General features: G+C 31.6%; 1 protein-coding gene across 1 annotated transcript; it reads right to left on the reverse strand.

The window, feature by feature from the left end:
• Window positions 1-1761: 1761 nt before the first annotated feature.
• Window positions 1762-5945, reverse strand: LOC120342784 (uncharacterized). The gene is made up of 6 exons (XM_039411760.2): window positions 5831-5945; window positions 5352-5526; window positions 4180-4343; window positions 3106-3900; window positions 2787-2976; window positions 1762-2429 (listed from the first exon to the last, which is right to left on the reverse strand). Exons 1-6 carry the CDS (start codon window positions 5901-5903, stop codon window positions 2276-2278), a joined length of 1551 nt encoding a protein of 516 aa, XP_039267694.2. The 5' UTR covers window positions 5904-5945; the 3' UTR covers window positions 1762-2275.
• Window positions 5946-15021: the final 9076 nt, after the last annotated feature.

The raw sequence follows: 15021 nt of genomic DNA on the forward strand, positions 1-15021 counted from the left end.
TATTTATAAATATGATAGACTGTTTAATTTTCATGAATTTGGAAAATTCGGTTTCATGGTAACGGTATAATTAACAACAGCAAAAAATGACTGTTTTTTTACCTTCATCATAATGTTTTGTTTTTATTATTCACATATTTGATATCTCAGTTTTTATTGAAAATTCATGGAAAAAAAATCTCAAGTTTTATATTATGGGGTCGTTTTTTCATGTACTTTGTCTATTTGTACCAGACGTTTTTCTATATCATCAGGTAATATTGTATGTTTTCCAACTGGTTTTCAATATTTTATTTGGAAAGTAAATATTATTTTTACCTTCAGCTTTGTATACAAAACTCTTTATTTGTGTTTACAAAAGATATCATAAAACGTTAACAATATATTCAAGGGCATTCATGGTGTGTATGCTTTAGATACATTCGTTTTTGTTTTCATTTACTTCGATTCTCAATTGTAAAACACTTGTTCACGCAAACAATGCGTATATGTAACTCCCTGAAGCGCTGAATTTTTTTTACATATTTATGAAATGTACTCGACAAGGTAACAAGGTCTTAACCCCTGGTTCTAGAAAAATAAAACATTGATGAAACATTAAAAGCGATTGTCGTAATTGGAGGGCGTATCCGTAAAATCGACTGTAAACTGCACACGTCGTTGGTTAACTTGGTTAACTCATCTCAAATATTGATCTCATACTCAAAAACCATTTATAAAAGAAGTTCAAAGAAGCAGTTTGACACACATATATATATATATATAGGTTTTTTCAGATCAACGCTCCACTTCATATATCTCAATGCTTATAAAAAAAAAGTCTTCTCTATATTGGCATTTTTACGTAGAAGCAGATTTTGTTTTGGATATGATTTTTCATTACAATATAGTTGGTTCGAATATCCCTGTAAATAAATGAATCATTAATACGATGAACTTATGAAGTTTCATTTAAAGCTGGTATCACAATTTACTCTTAACAGAGATAGCAGAAGGTAAACCGTTTGGTATGTTAAGGTTGACATTTTTGCACGTGCGGAACACATTCTTTCTGTTTTGTCGTACATGTTGTTAAATTTTAGGTTTATTTACACGTCCATGCCTTCAAGGTGTGTGTCCAAATGTTAACTGATGTTTGTTTAATACAAGCTATGCTGAAAAATTTAGATTTTTCATACCAGAAAAAAATTGGATTGCCGATATAAATCCATATTGGAAAAATAATGCAAGTTTTGATCGTATGTTTTAATAGAACTTTTATAACAAGCCTTCCGGTGAAATTTATTACAGAAAAATGATTTTCACCGCACAAAGTTGAGAGCCCCCGTCCTAAGATATATTGCGTATAGCGTGTACAAAAACTGCCTTTATCTACATGAAAATGTACAACTGCATTTTAATATTATTATTTTGTGGCGGACAATGTATTTTTTCAATTCAGACCAAGTCATTTAAGATGTGATGGCTCAGATTAATTTTCGAGTATATTCTGTATGCAATTTGCATTTTTTTTTCATTATTTTGTCAATATTTTATCATGGAATATGTATGATTTGAAGTGGTAGAAAAAGGTCTTCCGCATGTATTGGAAATCTATGATTTCTCTTTCTCAATGTCTGCAGAATTTTTTTCTTACTGGTCTACATTACACATTTAAGCACTATTATAAAATTTTCCATTTGAAAACATTTGTAGAAGACCAATACCTGACCACTGTCTAAACTTGTAAGACAAAACATTAAACACTTAAATTGATAATTATCATAAATTGATTTATTAAATTGCATGGTAGAAATAAAGGGCAGCTCTAGATGCCTGTGTCAAATAATGGAAGTGAGAATAAGGAAGAACAATAAAACATGAAACTTTGGAATAAATAAAATATTGGAAAATAATAATATATATAGCAATACACGGAACCTTTGAAGATGCCCATTTCCAATCCGGTTTATAACGGCACACTTCATTAGGCACTTTAACCGCGGTGTTGGTCATTATTATGTTCGATATTGAATTGTTTATTATCAGAGCATAATATTTATGCTGGCTTAGTCTTGGACTATAAACAAGAACTTTTCACTGTATTACCAAAACAGTTTTGAACTAAATGCAAATACAGGTAAAAGTTGCAATGTTTTTTGGCGCTAAATATACAAAAACGCCGAATCTTCGATTCTTCTCTTTGGCAGTTCCTCTACTGCAGTTTTTACTTCGACAATCGAAGTTCATTCATACTTTTTAGGCTTCAATATATTTAATCTTATCATCATCGAAATTACGAAGCACAAGACAATAAAATGCTTCTTAGACGAGAATCGTGTTTTACAAGTTGCAACATTACTGAAGGTATACAGGATGATTGTTGTACAGAAGCGGCTTTGCATTTCCGTATTTTGATGTTTCCTTCAGTATCCTGTACAACCAACGACCTGTTGAAATACCATTGATGATTATTATTTGAAATCAAATTTAATGAGTGTTTAAAAAAGTTTTATTTTGAAGTTGGTGTTGTAATCAATTTAATTACAATTTCGTAGCACCTATCGCTTTTATACTATTGTCATATGGAAACTTTCCAAAGTAGAATCTTTCTCTTCGAGCTCAAAAAATTATCTGTTCTTAAAAATTGTATTCAATAGCCGTATTAAAGCTACTCATACCGAGCTTTTTATTGTAGATATTCACTTTATTTCCGAAAATAGTTACATGGAGTTGAAATACTCATTTCGACAGTCACTAAGTATTGAATTTGGTTTATTTTTATAGAGCGAAAAAACACTACTTACTGGCAAGATGAATGATTTTCTTCAAAAAATTTGACAACTGATTCCATATCTTCTTTAGATAGATATTTTGCAGAAATAAATAAACTGCTTCTCTTCATTTCTTCAGTACTGACTTTTTCACCAACGCACTGAGTAAACCTTTCCGTCGCTTCTTCGTCACAGAAATTGCTGGTTACTACACGTGGCATTACTGTAAAACAACGGTTTAATGTTATTTATTTTTCTTTGAGAAAAGAGACCAGCAAATAGTCTATCAAATACCAGATGAAATGTAGTTTTTCATTCCAATCTTATTCTCTGAATTAGAAAACTCGCTTACCACTGTTTTTGCCCGGCTCGAGATTTTTCCGTTCATTTATCAATTGCAAAATATCTATTAATCCCATTGCTTTTTGGACTCCTGATGAAGTGGATGAAACGGGTAATGATGGAGTGCTTGTTTCATGATAACGGAGGAGGACATGAAACGGGTCAGCCGTCTCCACTCTCTTTGGTATTGCAGTAGTAGGCCGTGTATTCGTTTTGTGTGTTGGACGCCAAGAAGTGTGTTGGTGTGTTGAATCTTTTTTACTGTTGTGACTTGCTTCATTCGGTTTTGTATGAGCAAACTTTGGATTCATTGTCGTGGACCGGTAGCTCACTGGCCAAGCCGTACTGACAGGCATTGGCGGATTGTTGTGACTTATTTTGGGACTGAAATGCATTGGTGAGTCCGGTCGCGAGTTGGCATCCGCATCGAAGGTTTTCTGGGGAACATGGTAATTATTTGACACCAATGTGGGACCATTTACCTTTGGTGTTGGTACGTACATTTTTGGGATCGGTTGTTGATAAAATTGCGGCGAGACTGGTGCGGATACTGGTGGAATATTCATTGCAAGAGGCGGTGGAGTTTGTGGAACGAGTGATGGTGAACGTGCAGCAGCTGGTGCTGAAACTACAACAGGCGACGGTGAGTGTAAAACGGGCAAAGGGGAACGGATATTGTTGTTCATATGCACTTGAGATAATCCAGATCTAGTTTGTTGCTGCATTTTTTGCCTCCACGTGGACATTAGCAAAACCAGGAAATCCTTGTATGAGATTGCACGTTTCGCTCGCCCAGATCGCACCACTGTAAATAGAACATAACAAATATTTGAATGTATTTTCATAGCATCTCGATGATAAAATACTTTGAGATGAATTTGACCGATTTATTTTAATTTACTTGTGTATTTAAAAGGTTCGCTATTGCAGTTATGGCGAATGACCGAAAAAGTCTTCGTAATCCCATACGTTAGTGCCGCAGAGTCAACGAATGTTTCATTCAATTAGCAGTTATGTCAGAATTCGTATTTTGTTATAACTGACAATTATGGTTTTCTGTGAGCGAAAACTGGGAATGACAAACCTTGCAAATAGTCAGAGTCATCTTCCAGAATGTAATCGATTGATCGCATTTGTTCATCCGTATACTTTTTGATACAATCTTTTAGAAAAAGTCCGTAAATAGATGATGGGTCAATAAGAAAGTCTACTTGACTTTTCCAGCAGTCATATGTGTCCTGTTTTTTACTGAAATTGAAAATAAATTGAATTTTTACATATTTTGAAAATAACTAATTATAATAACTACGATTGTAACTGGTTGTTTATAGGATGTAGGCCCAGGTATCGTCTTGCAACATTGTTGTTGTGGTCGAAATATCGCTTTTCTCCCCAACTAATAGGAAGATCGATTTGAATATTCAGTACTTAAAAGTGGAAACACTTGCAATTTAAAATACAAAATTGTTTTGCCTAAATAAAAATATTCAAATGTTCAAGTCAAACAACACACTATACGGAATGATTAATATATTATACGCCAAATGTTAAATAATTAAATGCGCTTTATCCCACTTACTGAAACACATAATATATATATTCAGTTTTATTTAACGATATTTTAACTTGTCATGAATTTGAATAAATTGTGATTTTGTTCGATTGGACTATATCCAAATTTGGTCAATAGCGTCAATATTTGACGCTTGTTAATTTTCGAAAACATGTTTCGATATTTTTAATTTTAATAACAATTTTAAATAAAATTATTTCAATTCTCAATATAATTGAATATAATTACTCCGCTTAATCTTTAGATATCAATGTATCGAACAGCAGCCTACAAACATTTCTCCATTCAAAATTGTCCGTTACAAAAGTTTCAACGTCAATTGCCATAAGAATTCGATATAATTTGACCAGTAATTAATCCTCACCAAATAATTATTTAAGATCGAGCGTAGGAATCAGAAACCACATTCAAAGGTCATGTCATTCTCTCCGTAGATTTTGAAGTGGTTAATTGAAACTAAACGGTCGCTCTCACGAAATACGTAGGCGCGATTAATATTACCATTGTGATTTAACTGTGACAGATACTTTGATATCGATATTACGATCAAATATATTTCTAATCGACATTGATGAAATTGAAGAAAAAAACATAAAAATGAATGTTGCATTTTTTAAATATTATTTCAATTAATTTTCTGGACTTCTACATCTCAGTTTTCGTTGTTTGGGACACACCCTCACCTGCAAAATTGATTTCCAGATGAAGGATACCATTCCGTGTCGTAGATTGAAAATCGCACAATTGCCTCCCATCTATACTTTGTTCCTGCCATCGAAGTCATGCATTCTGAGAAATATCGAATTAATCGATCTTTGCTTTCGAACATCCTTCTTCGTTTGTGTCCAACATGACATCCTATAATATAAAACACTGGTTACTATTTTGTTTAATATCTTGATGACAATAAGTTGCGATAGCTGTTATAAAACTTCCTTTTGGACAAAGTCATGACATTAATAATTTTTTTTTGGCTAAAAAAGAGCATAATATGCTGTATAATATCTGACATTTGTTGAATTCATATATGTCCATTATATAGAATTAAATTAGACAAGTGCGTACATGCAAGCCATAGTTACTGTGACAAGACGACTTTGCAAATTATTTTCAATTTTTTATATATAATTTAATTTGTAGTCATAAAATTAACAATACATACCGTGTGATGCTCCGATAAGATATAATAACGTTGAAGTGAATAAAATAAATCTCATATTTGTTGCCGATTTCATATTGACTATGTTGTATTTGCTGGGTATTTATTAATATTAAACTAAAAATTGAATAATTATTAAAAGTAAATAAATTAGTGAAATATATTATATACAAATATTTTTATCAAATACCATGAAAATGTGTAACTTGCCTATGTCAGAAACTAAGAACAATGTGTACGATTTACGATTGAAGCCTGATATCTGAAATAGTTACGCTGTAAACCTGATCGTAACACTCGCTCTTTCCTTAAATAAAATTGCGCCACGGCACCTCACTGTTTCATTTGATTTCTGACTAGACAAACTCGTTTTTGCTAAATATATATATACAGCGTGGAAAAGCCGCCAACCCTTCTTTGTCAGGATTCATATTTAGTTAAATATATTTTTTGTTTTCATATATTCCTAAACCAACAGCGCCCTTTTTCTAATTATTTTAAATATTTATTTGATTTAGCCCGATTGTAATTTATCAACAACTTTTTTCCATGTATCAGCCTGTCGAAATATAATTGTTTAAAACAAATTGTTTAAACAATGTTGGTAAAAAAAATTCGAAGAAATATGAATTTATTCTCGAAATGTCTGATTTGTTTATTTTTTTAAAAATGCGGATCATAAACATCATCGATTGTGGTTAAACAGACTTACGTTTTTTAATTGAGTGCAAACTTAGAACACTTTAATTAGAAATATACTCATATTGGAAATAGGTTTTATCATAATATGACATTTACGAACAAACCTTTAAATGTCCATTTGCCTCCACAAATAAATATAAAAACTATGAGTACATGATAAAATAATGAATACGCATTTTTCCTTTATTTCCTTTGCGTATACACTTTGGAAAAAGTCTTTGTAACGTTGAATAACCTCAGCGTTCATGCAACATTCTGACTTGTACACCACTTGAACAATGAAGCTATATTTTTCTTCAACTATCAATTGCGTAAATATGACCTGCAATATTTGTCTCATATTTTAATCATTAAGATGTCCAACCACTGTCCGAAAAAGCTTAACTAACCTTTTCAGCGACGAGTCCGTGTAATTTAGGGCAGTAATTATTTGACAAAAAAAGTTCAAATATTTGAAAAATGGCTTTAGGGCTAAGAACGGTGTGATTATCAATTAAATAGTTTATACAAAAAACAAGTTACCTAGAATTTTTTTACCGATGACAATGAATCTTCGTTTCGAAATGAAATTGAAAAAATCGTTTTCAAAATTTGCATGCATGCTTTTTTCTAATGTTTTAAAGCTGTGCTTTATATAATTTACCACAAATTTTACTTTCAAATATAAATGCTAATTTACTCTTACACCGTGATGACCACGACTTCAAGTAGAACTAAAATTTTTTTCTTTATATTCTTCTAAACACTAAACTATAAAGTTATACCCAATGTCCAACAGCTTAACTGTACTACAATTCAAAAGTCGGTCAACTTCAGGTAGCAAAGAAATTTATAAATAATATGAAGCTCTTCAACAATTTACCAATGAACTGGCCCGTAGCAATCAGAACTGCACACGTATGTATTTCACTAGTTAAATAACATGTCTCTGTCACATATCAAATAACTTTTAACCCAATTTCTGCATTATCCTCTATTCCGTGCAAATAACAATGTACTTTTCTATGCAAATCCTGTATAGTAATGCACGTTTAAAATATTCACTCATTCCTAATGATGATATGACTTAAGATGTTGGCACTATGTAATGTCATTTTGAACTGATTTCTGATTAATAATCATATATTAAATATTTGTTCATTGTAAACTAATTTACACACGGATTAATAAATAATACGATCATGTCTGCACAAGTTTGATCCCTCACAATTCGATACCTTACGCACGGTTTCGTGATTGCGTATACGTCAAAACGTAAGGGTTGTTTCCGGAAGAAATTAATGGCGCATCATGCGACGTCAGCTTTTCTTTTAAATTTATTATTACATATTTTTAAAATTTGCATATTTTTATTCATACAAGCCTAAGATCAAAAGAAGCACCACTGACCAGAATATCACTAATTAAGATTATTTTGAGATAAAAGAATATTTTGAATAAAGCCCACATTCCATAAGGCATGAGTATTTGTATTAAGCGTTGATTGGGAATCTTTCATCACTCAGTCGGTTGAAATCAAATATAATTCTGTATCACAAATATACAAATATAAATTCATAATTGAATATTTAATAGTAACGTACACTTATGTTCACTATGAGTGCATGGATAACCTTATGTAGAAAGCGTGGGTTTACTGCTAGTTCTACACGCCCAATTGGATCTAAAATGTAATCCGGCTTACCCAATCAAAATAAAGGAAATAAAATAAAAACAGTTCAGATATGAAATTCTTGCATTCAGCTTATGGGTATGTCTGTTCTATCGAATACATCGCAATGGCTGTGCTCTTGTATAGTCTTTAGTGGTTGATTTCACGTAGGCGTTTATTAAGTTATGTGGTCGTCAACTGACAAATTACTTATTAATCTCCGGGTAGAATCATTCTTAAGGTAGAATAACAATTTAGTTGGTTTTTGTTTCCAAGAAATTGAAAGGATTAAAAGTTCATCGCTATATGCAGAAGACATAGTTTTTATGTTTCATCGCTAGGTAGTGATATTTATGTATTTACATTTTTTCAAATAAATACTCTTATCGGATGTCTAAATAATTGCCTCATTCCGAAGTATTATTGATACATTGTATACAATTTTTTTCATTTAGATGACACTGTATCAGTGGTTCCAAACCTTTTTTTCAAGCGATAAATGTTTTTTAAAAAAATGAATTTTGTAAAATCTCGCGACCCAAGAATATACCGAAATACTAGGCGGTATGTAATGCTTATGCCTTATATGATCACTAATATGAAACAACCATTTTTACATAAAATTTATTTTCCCAAAAAATCTACTTAAAGTGAGAGGGCTGAGCTCATCTGCCATAAGCGAATTTTTGATATTATGGCGTTGCTATAAGCAAAATAGATGCTGCCTCGTTTTTACGCTGTTATATTTTTCATATATGAAATTACTATTGAGCAACACTCACAACACACACAAATAGAGAACGAAAAATAAAATTTACTCGAAAAAAAAACAGTAAAAAAAGCGGCTCAAGAAAATTGCACCAGGCATCGTAATTCTGATGAAACACAGCCGATATCACCTCTATACAGCAAAATTTGTTAGATAATTTGGCTCAACTAATACTAAGTCATCACTACAAAATTTACTGCAGAATCTCATTAGCTCATTTTCGAAGCATTTCCACAAGGAGCACTTTCGTTAATTGAGACCTTCAATTTGCTTCACCTCAATTGCAGGTTTTGACTTCGTTCTGCACTTGAAAACCACAACCGCATTACCGGATACAAATCCTCAGATTAAAGCACCATATCAAAGCATACTATACAAATTTCAACTCCAATTTTGCAAATTAAAAGGCATTTGTTTGCTCGTTAGATGCTTTGCCTTCAAAGATCCGACCCGACAAACTTCGATTCTGTGCACGATCAACTTGGGGTGCTACATAATTCAGCATTTTCAATGCATTAAAAAAATCTGCTTTTACATGATTGATTACATTCAATTATATTAGGGGTAGGAATTTAATTAGTATAAATTCCACATAACGAATTTCAGTCTAACATATCGTCTTTGTTTTTTGGAGAAGTTCGTGACAATTTTTCACGTAATTATTTTTAAATGCTGCGGAACGTTCGTTATTAAAATACTTTATCATGAACTTTTTTGAACTGTTGGACTTGACGCGCAAACTACAACTATTCAACGTTTATGTTTTCCATTTTTAATATAATCGAGTTATGATGCAGTCAAGCTCTACTGTATATGTGCGCGACAAATATATTCTTAATTTATTTCGTGGCAGCACTCAAGTTATCATTTCTCTTCCAGGAGTCCAGGCATCTAACGTCCTCGTTTTTATGGAATGCACAGTTTCATACCAGTAAGAGTTCATTAAATTACTTAATTTTTATCAGATAATTTTCTAGTTGTGACTTCTTTAAATTCAGGGCATCAAAAAAAGGTTTCTCTAGTTTGAGTCTGTGTAGATGCCTCGTTTCCAATTGAGCTTGGAGAAATTCAATGAGTGTGTGTAAACAAATTTCATTAGATCAAAAATTTCCCATAAATTCGAGATAAGTGTCTCGGTAATTAACCGGTACATTGTATTTGCAAATTTCCATTTTTGGTTTTCTCTGGATCTTTCATTTCTGATTATCCCATTAGCAGGTACTAATATAAACAATGTATGCCAAAATTTTAATAATAATTTTTATTATATTTAGTATGTAGCATTCCAATTTCCTACCGCTCGGGAGTATATGCAGAGAATAACCATTATCTCGAGCTTATTCTGCTAAACTAGTTGAAGTTTAATTTTAATGATTCTGGGAATATGAGGTCAAACATGCATTCGTTTTAGCTCAACTACCAATTAGAAATGACCAAACCTGCTGCTTTTCACCTTTGTCACGAGATATCGTTCATATTAGTATGAAAATTCGGCGTAATTGCCTTGATGTGATAATTTGGCACTGATAAAGACAGACGTAAAGTCGCGCATTTGACCTTACGCCAACGCGATAAATGTAATAAATTTGTCATTTAGTGCAATTAAAGTTAAGTTAAAATATAGGGGTTTATGTTAATGAAAGAAAAATCACACAAAGAATTCAGTACTGTCGTATTGGTAAATTCTTTGAACTAATTTAATTTCAAATTCACCGTTCATTGATTTATTCAAACAAGAATTTTGAGACAAGATTATTACAGCGAAGTATCTTTCTAGTTGAAAATTGCCATTGCCAAGCAGAATTTTAGACAATATATATTTATATACGTTAATCATAATTTATTGTAAGCCTAGAATATTAGGACAATATTGGCAATTTCTATTTTTAAACACAAGCAACCCAAACAATAGATTTTTCCTCGCAAAATACTAACGTAGAATGCAATGCAAAATATGTAACATTCTCATAATTTTAATAACATTGACTCATGAACTATGTTATCGTATTATTTTAATCAAAATTTCCAAAAGTTTTATCTCGACAAACTCGACAAACAATGTAATAAAATAATATGTCCTGTTTATTGTTGTGAATGTAATTGCGATCATTCAATAGCATGTTAAAATTGAAATACTCAAAACGGGTTATTTTTCAGAAAAATCAGCCTAATTAAATAAAACATTGAACATTTAAATACTTTCGTTTAATTATCTACTACCCAAGTCCGAAAATTGTAGATGAAAGTATTTTAATTCTCAAATTTCAAATAATATTTTATTGCTTCAAGTTGCGTACATGACTGCATTCCATATTTCAAATTTTGCTTAAACCGGTTCTTGGATGTGCTATTTCAGTATCAACCAATTTAAACCAGAATTAGCAATGAAATACTATAAATAAATTACTAACTAGTACGACGACGTTAAATTGAAATACCAGTACTGTTCGGATATCAATGTGGTTTCGATATAACTCATACAAAAAGAACGGCCTTTGCCTGGCACAGTTTGTTTCACCGATGCCGAGTTTCCTACAGTGGATCAATTGGATAACTGAATGTTATGAGAAAATATTTTCTAGCATTTCGCGTATTAAATGAAATAATGTATGGCATCATGAATTCTTTCCTACCCCACTTAAAATTTTGATTTTGAATGCGGCCTTGTGGTCAAAACTAGAATTTTTCAAACAGCTACTCATAGGTAAATTATGAAGTATATTATGAGCGATGACTATGATTTTGTCACGACTTATAAACAGACTGGAACCGCAATGTCGCATTGTTCAAATGGATGGTATGAATCAAATTTGGGTCAAAATGTCAAATTTATATTTTGAACATAAAATTTACACATATTTTAGGGAATTAGCTTATTTGATGCACGAAACTAAAAAAAAGTATCTGGTATGTTTATGGTTGGATATATTATATTTGCATATAGATTCAGATAACTGATGAACTCAACTGATGAAAATCGGTGTGAATTTACAAAATTCAATTGATGGTATATTTTCAAACTTTTAATAGAGTATTCGTCATTCAATTTAGAAATGTTGGACTGATATTTAATGTTAAATTCCCCCACTGCAATAAGTCATTTGTAAATTAAAAAAACAAACACATCGCTCCAGAGTCTATAATTTTTCTAAATATAAAAATATTATACAATTAATTCAATTGTTCGCGAATTGCAAAAATATTATTTTTACGGCTCCATACCCCTTGAAGTCGAGTTCATGTCGGGCAAAGTTCTCCTATTATTAACATGACAAGTTTATAATGAAAATCTAATTGTATTCAGTAGGGTCACGAGATTACCAATGAACTCATAATTATTAATTGAGCGTAGCACGCAAACACCCGTAACAATATCTCGCGTATGTTCGATTTAATATATTGAACTTGTGAAATGACTGTTTTACAAAAGATTTTCAAAAACCGCGCATTTGGGTATGTAATTTGTCACAGTAGACTGCCGGTACCGCCACCTTTATGACATCTGACCGCGAAGGCGAAGCCGCTACAAGGTGCACAATTTTTAATATAGATGGCGTCATCGCACACAACAAACATATCCCGTAGAGTCCACAGAAAAATAAAAAAGTAAAGCCAGCTACTGAAACATACAATCTTTAATCACTAAAAATACCAATGCAATTGATCAAGTGGTTCAACAACAAGAATTATAACAATAAAAACATAATTACAAAACGATCTATCTGTATGATCACTCGGTGTCAAATAATTTAGTTGAAAGTTTCATTTGACAAGGGTGAGTGATAGCTGATTATGCATTATAGAAGCATTTATGGGTTTGAAAGACATGGAAAGACTTTAGCTGTGTCCTGGCAAACTAGTTTACTTTACAAGTGGAAAATACTCATCAAGTGTGATTTAAAAAGCTTGTGATTAGTTTAAGAACGCACCTGTCTCGTGTAGGTATGATCAATGTTAATCTGTTCCCGGGTTTGTTAGTACCGTCAATTCATCTGACTGATGTAATGATAAGATCTAATTTAATTAATCGGACACTTATGTTAATAACTGCTTTGTGGCGTCGTTACAAAAGGCCACAACGCTACTTCGCACGAACAAGAAGTTTCGTCTCTGGTAACTTAGTTCGTCAATACTTTTTGCTAACGTAAAATTACGATTATGGGATGCCTGGTTTGGTGGAATGATTTTAGAACCTCTTTAGCTTTTTGTCCATTGTTAATGTCCACAATGAGATACTACAACAGAGTAACAGTGTTATAGAAATCCAAAAACCATGTTTTGAACGAAACTTTGTTTACTAATTTTAACTCATGCCCGAATCTGACCTAGAAAAAAATCGGCCGACTTCTAGCATTTGATAGTGTTTTTATTTCATCGCTTTTATAAAATTTGTAATGATCTTGAACTAGATATCATCTAGCTTTCCAAACACTCTAATAAAAAATGTCACGGTAATGAAATTACTTATTTAAACTGGGGTTATAATCATTTCTAACTGACAGAGTAATTGTGTGTACAAAGAGTAAATCAAAGCAAACTATGCATCTCTTACGGATTGTATAGCTGATAATATCTCTGCAAATGTGTATATTTTCATAAGGTTATAAAAGGGCAATAATTTTCCATTTTGTACACATGTTTTGGGGAGATATAAAACCGAAAAGACAGATAAACATGGTAATTTTTTTAATCAAATAACGAATAATAGTATTTCAATCGATTTGAGCAAAGCAAAATGAAAGGTTATTGAACACAGCTATTGTATATTTTAATGAAGAGAAAAGCATTGAAAATTACACGATAAATTCAGTTCAGTTTTGAACTATATCAAATTTGGTTTAGATAGCTATTTTTAATTATACTGGTCAAATACATTTGCTAGTTTTCACTTTAGATTGTACAACAAAGCAGAGTAATTTTAGAGACCTAAAATAAGTGAAAAAAGGTTCGAAATTTTAAAATACTACTAAATAATATTTTTAATTGGTAGTCCAATCAATATATAATATTGCGCATGACAAAAATGTATATGCATAATATTATTTCTCTCAAACGATAGAGAATGGATATGGTCATCGAGTATGATTATAAAAACAAAATAAAGAACACAGAAAAAACATTAGAAGACCATCTTCTGCAAAGAAGCTCGTTTTCATTCCCTGTGCTATTATATCATTCTGACTTTACAAACAGCTCTATTTAAACAAGATAATGGTTACAGACTAATGTTGATTATTCTTAGAATAGAAGTAAGATTGTAAACCGAGGAGAGAAATGCATCAAAATTTCACGAAAGCATGTGGATTAAACCACCGACCCGCCCATAAACAAACAAATTAGACCAGTCTATGCCATAATTTCGATAATAGAAGGGATTAATTTGTGCGCATGTTAATCGTTTTATAGACGATTAATTCAGAATTAGGTCATGTTAAATTTCACTCTGACCAAATTAAGAAGCTTAGTCGTGTGAGCAAAATAATTATCCATGCTACTACAGATATCGTGCACTACATAGAAGCCAAACAAACTTTAAATACAAGTATTTACTTACAGTAACACCATATATATACTCATGAGGTAATTGCTTGGGTCCTCCACTTTTTCATAATAATCGTGATTTAAAAAAAATTGTAATGCAATATATTGAAAAATATTTAAGACAATATTGCTTCGTTTTTTCATCTTGGATTTAACAATCGTAAAACCTATAATCAAGCTTTGTGAATAAAACTCTATTATATATATATATATGTAATTATGTCTTTTATTCATAATCAAAATAAATTTTGCTAAATAATTTCTTTTTTAATGAAGCAGATATGGTGTTTAATTATGTTCAGTATTGCGTAATAGTTGAAATATTAATTTATTCATTCATCTAATAATCGCTGAAAAAACATTATTACTCGACTATAAGTAATACAGCCAGTCATAAACAAACGAATCATAAAAAATGACAAATCGTCTCGTCTATAAATTAGGCGTCTCTATCGGGTATAAAAAGTATTTGATTGAGTCGATAATATTACCCGAATTTTACATATGATTCCTCTGTGGTTAGACCATCTG

Source organism: Styela clava, chromosome 3, assembly GCF_964204865.1.
Source record: "Styela clava chromosome 3, kaStyClav1.hap1.2, whole genome shotgun sequence".
Lineage (NCBI taxonomy): Eukaryota > Metazoa > Chordata > Ascidiacea > Stolidobranchia > Styelidae > Styela > Styela clava.

Bases quoted from the DNA above. Each gene is read 5' to 3' on its own strand.
- LOC120342784 (XM_039411760.2), bottom strand. From the start codon at position 5,903: ATGAAATCGGCAACAAATATGAGATTTATTTTATTCACTTCAACGTTA. The intron at 5,527-5,830 runs GTATGTATTGTT...TTTATATTATAG, and splicing joins TCTTATCGGAGCATCACACG to GATGTCATGTTGGACACAAA. The intron at 4,344-5,351 runs GTGAGGGTGTGT...TTTCAATTTCAG, and splicing joins TCTGGAAATCAATTTTGCAG to TAAAAAACAGGACACATATG.